Source organism: Bos javanicus, chromosome 16, assembly GCF_032452875.1.
Source record: "Bos javanicus breed banteng chromosome 16, ARS-OSU_banteng_1.0, whole genome shotgun sequence".
NCBI lineage: Eukaryota > Metazoa > Chordata > Mammalia > Artiodactyla > Bovidae > Bos > Bos javanicus.
Genome location: NC_083883.1, coordinates 44,647,547 through 44,659,772, shown reverse-complemented (window position 1 = coordinate 44,659,772; position 12,226 = coordinate 44,647,547). Strand labels below are relative to the sequence as shown.

General features: G+C 45.1%; 1 protein-coding gene across 1 annotated transcript in view; it reads left to right on the top strand.

The window, feature by feature from the left end:
* Nucleotides 1-8,869, top strand: part of SLC25A33 (solute carrier family 25 member 33) — a 30,295-nt gene extending 21,426 nt beyond the window's left edge. Inside the window, exons 4-7 of the mRNA XM_061382822.1 lie at nucleotides 1,109-1,209; nucleotides 3,502-3,568; nucleotides 6,891-7,171; nucleotides 8,364-8,869. Of these exons, the coding sequence (XP_061238806.1) occupies nucleotides 1,109-1,209; nucleotides 3,502-3,568; nucleotides 6,891-7,171; nucleotides 8,364-8,566 (652 nt within the window). The 3' untranslated portion in view covers nucleotides 8,567-8,869. The remainder of the gene's footprint in view (nucleotides 1-1,108; nucleotides 1,210-3,501; nucleotides 3,569-6,890; nucleotides 7,172-8,363) is intronic.
* The last annotated feature ends 3,357 nt before the right edge of the window (nucleotides 8,870-12,226 follow it).

Sequence of the window (12,226 nt, the reverse complement as noted above, 5' to 3'; positions counted from 1 at the left end):
ATGAAGTGAAGACTAAAAGCTTCTTGAATTCTTACGGGTCAGTGCTCCAGTTTATACACAGATTTCCTAAGGATATCATAAATATGCAGATTCTTATTAAACCCTTTTGTTCCTTTAGAATTCCGTAGCTTGTGTGTGTGTGATCTATTGAAAATACAGCAAGTACTAGCCTGTGAGATTATATGGGGCACGCATTATTAAGAGTACACAGACATGCTGCATATATGTAATTGATGAAGAACACGGAGTCATTCTACTTGGGGACAGTGCTTAACTTGGTAATGCCCGTCAGTCTGATATAGAGTCTTGGCCACCACACCCATTTAGAACAGTTGGGACCTAGAAAAAAAAACAAAAGACAATTTTATAAAACAATCATGATAAGTAGTCAGCATCCTAGGTTGAAAAATACATTCTGTAATTGATCCATTGGCCAGCTGGAAAAAAAGAAGGCCATTTTCCCTGGCATTGCTGGTGAAGAGCAGGGAAAACCACAAGCAGGCTCTGCTCCTCAGCCCCAATCCGGGAGGAGACAGACGAGGGGAAAGCAGACAGGCAGAGGAGACTGAAGAGCCGGGGCGGGGTGGGAGGGAGTGCCACCCTTCCAGTGGTCGGGTTCTGGGGTAGGAAGCGCATCAGTGGAGGGAGCCCTTTATGGAAACGTGTGCCAGCCTACATGTCCCTATGTGGTCCCGAGTCATCAGGAAAAAGGTTCAAATTACATGTGACACACTCGTTATGGTGTAAGGCAGGACACATGTGATATACATTGGAAATGTATTATACATTTTAACAGTTACAATATATGTTGGTGCTTAAAAGGATTGGCATTTATCCAGAATGAAGAATGTAAATGGACTTCATATGTATACTGTCAAAACCTCGTCTTCCTCAGTTATTTAGGACACTTCGACCATCACAGACTACTTTCTGGAGGGACAAGCGGGAGCTTCCCCAGGGCGGCTGCAGCAGGTTTTGGTTTGAGCCCAGATGAGGTTAAGCTTGCGATTACCTATTAACCTCTTCTGCATATTCCTGAGTTTGTCAGAGGTTGCATGGAGCCAGTGTCCCAAGATGTCCTGACCGTGTTCTCTCTTTGCTCTGACAGGGCTGTGTACTTCGCCTGCTACTCCAAAGCCAAAGAGCAGTTCAATGGCATCTTCGTGCCAAACAGCAACATCGTGCACGTTTTCTCGGCTGGTTCTGCAGGTGTGTTAGGCCAGTGAGTGCTCATGAATGTCTCAGCTCCCTAAGCGTGCGTTGTGCCAGAAAGCCTCTTTCCAGGAGTTAAAAATTAGCTCTCTGCTTCTTTTGCACCTGAACTCATTTTTCTGAAACTTTATGTTAGAACTGATAAAATCTGAGTATATGAGAACAGCTTGTAACTTGCTTCCGTTTATTCTCCCTTAAGATTTACATGTGAAGACTGACATGTTCTCATGCGTGCTGGTGGTCAGTGTGATGTATCTTTTAAAGGAATGTTGGTGTGTTTTCATATCTATCACATCATTTTCTAAACTTGGAGCTGCTTTTGTGTGACCCCCAGGTGTCTGGCATACCTTGTGTACAGTTGTCCTCCGCAGCTGGGTTCTGGATCAGGACTCGGGGCTTGTAGTGGGGTTTGTTCAGCAGGGTTAGTGATAGATAAGATGTCGTTTCTGTTCTTTTTTGAGGGAATCATTCCACCTACCATAGAAAATTCACAACAAGATTTTTCTCCCAGGAAATACTTGGCAGAAATATGTCAGTTGTAGATTGCTGCGAGAAGGCCATGCCATTTTCGATATAGTTTATGTCTGTTTAAATAGAAAGGTATTTTAGAGAATTAAATTGACATTTTATGAAAAATTTCCACCCTCTGCTGACCTCTAAATTGTATGTATCCATTTTCTCCCTGTTCCTCCAAATAAAAGTACTAGGAATTCATCTGAATAGTTACAGATAATTCTTGGATCCCAAATGGAAAATGGAAAATGACATTAGCAAAGATGCTTCACAAGAAAGGTGTTTACAGGATATGGAGCTGGCAGGGAGGTCAGAGGGATGGAGTGTGGGGCCTCACTGCCTCAGCCAATAGTGAGTTAGCCGTAAACTAAAAGCTGGGCACCGGTTTTGCAACTTTTGACAAATTAACTTAGAGAAACCCTTGGTAAATAAGATGGATCTGAAGGGAAATTTTGTTTTTTTAATAATCTTCAATTTGCTGTTTCAAGGAGGTAATGTTGCTGTAATTGGTTTTTCCCCTCCTTCCTGGTAGCATTCTTTTCTTTCTTTTTTTGTAATGCAAGTGTAGTTGATTTACAAAGTTGTTTTAGTTTCAGGTGTACAGCAGAGTGATTCAGTGTCTTATGGTCTATTACAAGATAGAGTATTGTTTCCCATGCTATACAGTAGGTCCTGTTGATCTACGGACTATCTGCGTGGGTCTTCCCACATGGCACTAGTGGTTAAGAACCTGCTTGCCAGTACAGGTAGATGTAAGAGATGCAGGTCTGATTTCTGGGTCGGGAAGATCCCCTGGAGAAGGGCATGGCGACCCACTCCAGTATCCTTGCCTGGAGAATCCCGTGGACAGAGGAGCCTGGCAGGGTCCACAGGGTCGAAAAGAATTGGACACAACTGAAGCATGTCTAGGGTCATGTTATCAATCTGTTTAGGCTGTGGAAGGGATGACATATTCCAGAGGATTTGCTGTGTGTCAGGTCAGTGATACACGATACTGCTGCTTTTTTGGTTGATGGAGAAGGCAATGGGAACCCACTCCAGTACGCTTGCCTGAAAAATCCCATGGGTGGAGGAGCCTGATAGGCTGCAGTCCATGGGGTCGCAAAGAGTCGGACACGACTTAGCAGCAGCAGCAGCAGCAGCAGAGAGATTAACAACATTAAGATGGAGAAGACTTAAGGATGGTTCCTATAGGCAGACCAATCTTAAAATGTCGATTTCCTAAAATGATCAGTCAGATATCAAAATGTCTAAGTTTGGATTCAGGTAAATGGAGATTTAGTTTCTTCTATTTTAAGTTAAATATAAGGCATTCTTTCGGATTAGATCATAATTTCTTTAAAACAAATTATTTCTGGACCTGATGCTTTCAATTGAGTTTCAGAGTAGTTTCATATTTACCACCATAGGAATCACATTAACAGGAATACCAACAGCACCAGCTAGAGTCTGGAAGGACTAGTAGTCGTCCTCAGTTGCTCAGTTGTGCCCTCCTCTTTGTGACCCTTTCGACTCTGCAGGCTCCTCTGTCCATGGACACGGCTCTAGAAAATTGAGATTTACTTTAGTTCAGTATTACCAATAGATGTTACATTTTAGGGGACTATATTTTCCATCTGTTGCGTGGAAATGGAACTGCTTCTTACCATTTTTATTATTAAGCCTTGAAAGCCTGATTTCAAGGTTTATCATATGGAAGACATGGCTTTAATAAGCATTGGATCTGTTCGGTGATAACATTTTCTATTTGTTTTTGTTTTGTTTTGTTTCTTCCAGCTTTTGTCACGAATTCCTTAATGAACCCTATATGGATGGTTAAAACCCGGATGCAGCTAGAACGGAAGTAAGTTTTTACTTGTTCCTTCCTTAATGTAAGACTTGAATTCTCAGGGGTTTTTTTTTCTTCTGCCAGTTCCAGTTGTAGAGTGAGACCTATAGCATCCTTAACCATCCCCATCTATGTTTTATCTGCATATAAGCATATGTAGAAACTTCTCTTGTGTTGAGGTTTATACTGCCAAGCCTCAGCGGGGAGACAGAGGCCAGCAGAAATAACACACAAGGGGATGTCAGGAGTTCGCTCAGGTGTGGCCCCTGATCCCTGGGGTAGTCCTGGGTCTCTGCTCCTGGAGACCCCGCCCCCAGGTGGAGTGCTGTGAACTGTGCTCTAAATGGCCTCTCTTGTGGGAAGGTGCCAGAACAGCAGCGCCCAAAGCCTCAGAAGGGGCATTTTAGTCTCCCAAGGCCCTCAAATATCCTGGATTTCTCCCTCAAAACTGTAGTCAGGAATCCTTAACATCTCTTATGCTCTGGGTTCCTTTGGCAGTCTCTAGTGAAGCCTACAGGCACTTTTTAGAATGATTTTTTTCTCTCTCTTTTTTGCACTGGGTCTTCGTTGCTGCAAGTGGGCTTTCTCTAGTTGCAGTGAGTAAGGGTGCTTGGACTTCTCATTACAGTGGCTCCTCTTATTGCGGAGCACGGGCTCTAGGCACACAGACTCAACAGTTGTGGCTTGAAGGCTGAGTTGCCCCTTAGTTGCATGTGGAATCTTCGTGAACCAGGGATGGAACTCATGTCTGCTGCATTGGCAGGCAAACTCTTAAGTCCTGTACCACCAGGAAAGCCCTAGAATGACATTTTTAAAAGCAATGAAAACCAATTATTGAAATACAATTATCAGTGTTTTTAAAAGTTACAATATATTAATATACTTCTTTAGTATATTAAATAACAAGATCAAGGAACATCCCAGTAACTACTGTAATTTCAAGTCAGTGATGATGATGATAAACAGTGTTTTCTGATAGGATTCTAAGTACCCTTTTGTTACTAGGTTGCCTAGAAATGTGTGTGGGGTGCTGGAAACTTCCAGCTAGTCCAGTCTAACCTTCAGCTACCTATAGAGAAAGGAGGGGAGAGAGCAAGCAAGAGCTCCACCTAGAAATGGAGGTGGGCTCTGCCTTTGCTTATTTTTCTTTCGAATGACCCGGGTGGCCTCTGAAGTGGGTCTTTGACATTCCCTGTCCATTCTACCTGAAGGAACCTTCTAAAATGTACCAGGTCTAATCATTTAGAAGAGATATCTTGCTCAGAAGCCTTCAATGAATGTCAGTTACTGTCGGGGTCAAATCCCAACTCCTCAGCTTAACCTTCAAGGTCCTTGGCAGTTTTCAAAAAATGTCACGTGGTCTTGCTTTGGTCTCCTTGAATCTGCCTTCCTCACTAGGAATAGAACCCTCAAGAAGCTCTTGTCCTACGACATCCTGACCAGTCCTCTTCTAGAGCGTCTGGGCAGTTACTTCCAAGCGTGCACACGGTGTCCTCACATCACTTCTGTTTAGCAGAGGATAAATGCATTGGTCAGCTGAGAGCCTTCTTTATGTGCATTTGTTAAAATCTGCCTGGTAATGACCTGTGCTCAGGACATTTTAAAGCTATATTTGGTGGGCTCTATTGACAGAGCCCTCAACAACGAGGATTTGTTGCATGTTTTCCTGTGCACCAGTGGCAGCAGAAACAGCAGAGAATAAGACACAAGCCCTGCCTTCCCAAAGCTCACAGCTTCACAGAAAATAGAGAGAATTGTAGGTTGGTGGGAGAAGGGGCCAGCGGTGCTCCAGGACCCTGGGGGGTGGGAGGGAGTCCCTGATGCAGTCTGCATGGGACGTGCACGGAGGCAGCCAGGGAGGGCCTCTTGTGGCAGGGATGTCTCCCTGTGTCCAGAAGCCCAGTGGGCACTGGCAGTGAAGGTACCGCAGGCAGAGACTTGGGTGTGCAGCAAATTTGGACACAGGGAAGCTTTGTTCATTCTGAGCAGCAGAAAGTAGGGGTGTGTCGTGCATGTGAATGTGCTGGGGAAGGAGAGAGGTACAGGGAGATAAGGCTGGAGAAGCCGCATCCTTGAAAGCCCTGGGGAGGAACGGGAGCTTGGACTCGGCTGTATTAGGAGGCAGTGTAGAGCTATTAGAGCAGGGATTTCAGGGCCCTGCCCCCAGGGGATGTTTGGCAGCGTCTGAATATTTGTTTCTCACAGCTTAGGTGGTATCTAGTGGATAGAGACCAGGGAGACTGCTAGATACTCTACAACACATATGACTACCCCCAGCAGAGAACTGTCCAGCCCCAGAAATCCCAGTAGTGCCAAGACTGAGAGACCCCTTGTGAGAGGATGGTAAACAGGGGAGTGGGTGCTTGCGTTTGCATTACAAAGGTCATTCCAGGTAGGGGGCGGAAGTGGGGGGACCCAGTGCACTGATCTGCTCCCCCCACAGGAGGGTCTCCGACGTGCACCCAGTGTGAACGCTATCCAGTCCTGGGATTCTGTGTGTATCCAGGCAGTTTATGAAAACTTCCTGTTGTGGGGCAGGAGCATCCAAGCTGAAGGCCTTTTAGTTATTGTATAGTTGCTTCCGTGTTTATAAGTTTACAAATGTGGGAATAATGGAGGGACTTCCCTGGTGGTCCAGCGGCTAAGACTCCAAGATCCGGATGCAGGGGGTCTGGTTTCAATCTGTGGTCCAGAACGGAGATCCACATGCCACAACCAAAGATCCTGCATGCCACAACTAAGACCCAGCACAGCCAGATAAGAACCCAAAAAAGAAAGAATAGAGTCAAAATAACAGCATTTGGAGACTACAGTGGTAACAAAGAGCACTTAAACTTACCACCCTGTGAGATTCTTGGCAGATTTTCCTTCAGTGTTTCCTTAAAGCCTGTTTGTATTATAATTGTACTTTACATGGAATTTCATCTTGCTCTCCACTTTAAGCACTTCCCCATGTCTTACTGCCTTCATGACTCTTTCAATCTAGTCTGTGTACCATCCGTCTGCATGTGTAGACACATGGATGGTTTTGATTCTATTACAGTCATATTTTCCTCTTTGGTGAACACCTTCCATCTAGCTCTTCTCAAAGGTAGATCGAAGACTCTGAGCACTTGTCTGCGAGTTGGGACAGATGCGCGTGCCATCCTGTGGGCCTGTGGCCCCATGTAGCTGATGGGCCTGGCCTCACTGTGGACAGGACTCAGCCAAACCCAGACCAAGGAGGACTATGGCGCCTCCCCGTGTACTTTCTCTTTATCATCCTTGTGACTCGGGGGCAGCAGGCAGGCTCCTCAGCATGTGGCGTGACGGCCTGTCATTGGTCTCCTTTGTGCAGAGTGCGAGGCTCCAAGCAGATGAACACGCTCCAGTGTGCCCGCTATGTTTACCAGACGGAAGGCATCCGCGGCTTCTACAGGGGATTAACTGCCTCGTATGCTGGGATTTCGGAAACCATCATCTGTTTTGCTATTTATGAAAGCTTAAAGAAGTATCTGAAAGAAGCTCCGTTAGCCTCTTCTACAAATGGGACTGAGAAAAATTCCACAAATTTTTTTGGACTTATGGCAGCTGCTGCTCTTTCTAAGGGATGCGCCTCCTGTGTCGCTTACCCCCACGGTAGGTCCTGCCTGGCCTTCAGGCGCGGTATAGTGGCCATTGGTGTATGTCAGTACTTCCAGGCCTCTGGGGTTCAAATGGAGATGCAGGTACCTGCGGGTGATGCAAGGTAGCTGAGTCCCAGCACAGCCGGCTTCAGCTCGTGCGTGCAGGTCATGCAGGCGGTGGGGGCTCCGCTTTCCTTGGCTCCACCTGATTGTGGCCAACACTCGGCAGAATGTGAGCCGTGTGTTGTGGAACATCTGATGTTTTCAAAGAAACAAAAAAAATCTGGATTTTATTTAAAATTCATCAAAAAAAAATGATATGGGAGCCAAGCTTTTTAAAAAAAAAAAAATTCTCTCAGCTTCTACCTTGAATGGAATGCTGAGGAAAGCTACTTTGGGTAAGTTTATTTTGTAAGGAATTCATAATAGACCTCATGTTCTACTGAACTACTTTTTTAAAAAAACAGCTCAGTTTATTGTGCCATGAAAAACAGGTTTTGTTTTCCAGCACCTGCTGCACGGTCAGCTGTGGCATTGCACACGGCCAACTTGCAACAGGCCACTCAGGCCCCGTCATGTGCTGGGGTACCGAGCAGCCCCACGGGCTCTTGGGGAGGGGGTCTGCCACTCCCCACGTCACATGCCCTGAAGTCCGCTTGACAGGCAGTGCCAGGTGTCTTGCCGCAGGGGCCAGGGTGAGGCCGGGCCAGGTGGGCAAGACTCTGAGAAAGGAGGAGGTGGTTTTTTAAGCTGGATGGAGTGGAGAAGGATCCTAGTAAGAGGAGAAAGTTGGGGAGTACATGGGAAGAAAGCCTTGTTGGAAATACCACTCACTATACTTAATATAAATTAGGCCTCCAGAGAAGTGACAGCGTTTACTTAAGAGTAGAAAATGATAAACTGTCTTAAAATTGTCTCATTCAAATGAAACTTTTATTTTTCTAATCCTTTAGAAGTCATTTGGCACTCTTACCCCTTAGAAGTATACATAAGTCTTGGGACAATTGACCAATTCCTAGAGTTAGAAAATGTTCTGAAAAAAACTCTTCATGGTCTGTGTGGCTGCCCCATCTAAACAGAGCTGAGAGGGCAAAGAGCCACCGTTGCACATTAACCTGTGTAAAGCTGGGTGCTTTGCTGTCTCTCCATGCACCCTTTGGAAGTTCAGTTCGCTCATAGCCTGAAATGCGTGTCTCTTCCTGCAGAAGTCATCAGGACGCGGCTCCGGGAGGAGGGCAGCAAGTACAAGTCCTTCATCCAGACTGCTCGGCTGGTCTTCCGGGAAGAAGGCTACCTGGCCTTTTATAGAGGACTCTTTGCCCAGCTCATCCGGCAGATACCAAACACTGCCATTGTGTTGTCTACCTATGAGTTAATTGTGTACCTGTTAGAAGACCATGCTCAGTAACAGGCCAGAAAACTGTGCTCTAGAAGAATAAAACTGAGAAACCCTAGAGAATTTTTTTTTTTTTCCATTGACATGTAGAATGTTTGAGACCGAAACAGGAAAGCCATAGAATATGTGGCTTGCATCACCTGTTGGACATTTCCTTTTGGATTCATGCTTTCTGGAAGGTTTAAATTCATTAACGTTAACAGTTAATTATAACTACTTTTGGTTGGTGTTTGTGTTTGTTTGTTTTTTTAACTTAAGAGAATACAGGATTAAGCAGCCAGTAAATTAAATCATGGTATTTAATTTAAGTATAAATTTGGTTTGTGTCCTCTTTTATATCCACCTTATGGTAAACTGTAGCTAACGACTTCAGTTAAGCATAAGCTTAGAAACACAGAGAAAAACTAAAAGTACAGTTGTTTTCTAATATGTTAGATCCTGCTCTGATGGAAAGATAAGAAGTGTCCCAGCTTGGTGGCACCAAGCAGACCAGGACAGACCTCCCAGCTGGTCTCCTTTCTTCATTTCTAGATCATCTGAGCTCTCCAGCTGCCAAGTTAAAAAAAAATAAATACACCTTCCTGACACTAGATATTTTAACCTATAAGCCTTTTCCAGTGGTAAAGAATCCACCTGCCAGTGCAGGAGACAGCAGAAGACTCAGGTCTGATCCCTGTGTCGGGAAGATCCCCTGGAGGAGGAAATGGCAACCCACTCCAGTATTCTTGACTGGGAGAATCCCACGGACAGAGGAGCACAGAGGGCTTCAGTCCATAGGGTCACACAGAGTCGGACACGACTGAGCAACTGAGCGTACACAAACCTTTCCCAGAAGTTATCCTCTATCCCCAGTTTGAACCAAAGGCAAGGGTTTATATTTTGGCCACACCGCACAACATGTGGGATCTTAGTTCCCTGACCAGAGAACAAACACATTCCCCTTGCATTGGAAGCTCGGAGTCTTAACCAATGGACCACCAGGGAAGTGCCAAAGGCAAGAGTTTTAAAGAACAGTTTACCAACTTCCTTGCCCCTGGGTGTGTTTCCCCAGGTTCAGCCTAGTCAAGCCCAGGTACCTTGTGAGAGCGTTGGTCGCCTCCCGAGTTGGCTGTGAGTGTGGAACGTGGCTAGCGAGCAGCAGACCTGCCCTCTGGGGTCTTCAGCCCTGTTGTGGGGGCTCCACCACTGGAGAAGAGGGGCAGGGTGCAGGATTGACTGCCTGCTCCTCCAAGAGAGCCCCCTTCTATCCTGGTAGGAGGCACTGGTAATGCTGAAATACCCTAGTACAAGGTTAAAAGGCCTGGAAATGAGAAATTACCAGAGTTTTAAACCACCCCCATTTATAAAGGAACTTTAATAAACAACAAAAAGATAGTAAGAAGGCAGGTAAGATCTATGTAGAGTCTTCCCATTAGCCCTTTCACTGCAGTCTGTATGTATTATACATTAAGGTTATTTTTCAACCTGAATGTTTAGAAAGATAATTGATTCTAATCATGGATACCTTGTAGCTTCAGTTTCAGTGGCAGATGTTCTGGTAGGGATGAGAGGAGAATATTTTCAAATTGAAATACAGTTAACTTTTGTTCACTTTTGGTCATAAAGGAGGTTGGTTGGTGTTTCTGAGCCCTCTGGTATAATTTGCTCCAACTGTCAACACTAAATGGAAATCAAAATAAATGACTTTAGTCAAGTTCTATAGTGCTTGACAGCAAAGAAATTTCTATTCCACAAGCTCATTTTAACTGAGCAACATCTTCCTATTTTAATATTCATAGGAAAATCTGAGGGGGCTTCCCTGGTGGTTCAGCAGTAAAGAATCCACCTGCAATGCAGAAGACACAGGTTCGATCCCTGGGTCGGGAAGACCCCCTGGAGGAGGAAATGGCAGCCCACTCCAATATTCTTGCCTGGAGAATCCCTCAGACAGAGGAGCCTGGCAGGCTACTAGTCCGCAGGGTTGCAGAAGAGTTGGACATGACCGAAGCAGCTTGAATGAAACCCTGGTAGTTCCCTGGTGGTCCAGTGGTTAAGAATCCATCTGCCAATGCAGGAGATATGGGATCCGGGAGGATTCCACATGCCTTAGGGCAACGAAGCCAGGTGCCACACCTACTGAGCCTGTGCTCTGTGTTCTGCAGCAAGGGAGGCCCGAACACCTCAACCAGAGAGCACCATCCACTCACCGCAATCAGACAAAGCCCATGCAGCAACATAGCTAGCACAGCCAAATTAATTGTTTTTTAGAAAAAAGTCAGGTTGCTTAATATCCACTAGGTGGGTATGAGAATTTTTGGAGGTAATTCTTATACATTCTTGAAGTGGTAAATTTGATGTTGAGCTGACATCCTTTAGTTCTCTGCTTGTTTCTGCACCAGGGCATTGAAATGAAAGAAATGTTGAGTACCAGGAGTACAAGCAGGGAGAGAACAAGCAGGGAAAAAGCAATGCTTTCTCTGTAAAGGGGTTATTGGATTTTAAAGTGGGAAATATCACTGAGCTGCTAATGGAGAAATCCCATGGTTGATTGCTCTCTTCTCCATAAGCTTAATCATGGAGATTTCACCATTTTTCAGTAGTCCTGTGGCTTACCCATCGTATACCTGTTTTTGTGCCAAGCAGTATGTGAGGTGCTACTTAATTTCTCATTAACAACCTTGTGAGGCATGTAGTTTCGTGGACATTTTACAGACGTGAGAGGCACTGAGGCTTGCCTCACTTGCCGAGGTAACTCGTGGTTTGTGCTGCTTGTTGAGTAGATGCATGTCGGGAGGAAGGGGCCGCAGAGCCTGTTCCATTCCATTCGCTTAAAGATGATGATGTTCAAGATGAGCTTGTACTAGGCATGCCCAGTGCAGAACAATGGGGTGCATTTTCTGTCCACATACATCACAGAGCCCTTCGAGGGGAATGTCATGCCAACAGTCTTCCTTGGAAAGAGAATGGTGCTTAAATGCAGCATCTCACATTTTGAAGGGAAGTTTCACTGATATTCATTTATGGTGAAAGCAAAAATGTGGGAAAGACTTCCAAGACAGTGGAGAATCCACCAGACTCATCACTGCCCTGCCTCTGCAATTCCTGGTGAAGGCTCAGATCTAGGATGTGGGACAGATTGACCAGCAACAGGAGTCAAAGGTAACTGCTGCCAAATCACCCAATACAGTCCAGGACAGTAAAGACTCTAATGTTAACCTCAAAACATAAATAATTGTGGCGACACTGAGATATTGCATAATTAAATACAAATATTCCTTTTTTTTTTTTTTAGTTATAGTAATTTAGCGCAAACCAATACTAAAACACTTGCATGAAGTAAATCTTTACCACGCCCTGCCCAGGTAACTGCTGTTCAGTATTAACAATCATCTGTTTCTATAAACATAGAACCAGACATGCAGCAATGGCCTGGTTCCAAATTGGGAAAGGAGTATGTAAAGGCTGTACACTGTCACCCTGCTTATTTAACGTATATACAGAGTACTTCATGCGAAATGCTGGGCAGGATGAAGCACAAGTTGCAATCAAGATTGCCGGGAGAAATATCAATAATCTCAGATACGCAGATGACACCACCCTTATGGCAGAAAGTGAAGAGGAACTAAAGAACCTCTTGATGAGGGCGAAAGAGGAGAGGGGAAAAGCTGGCTTAAAACACAAAACATTCACACA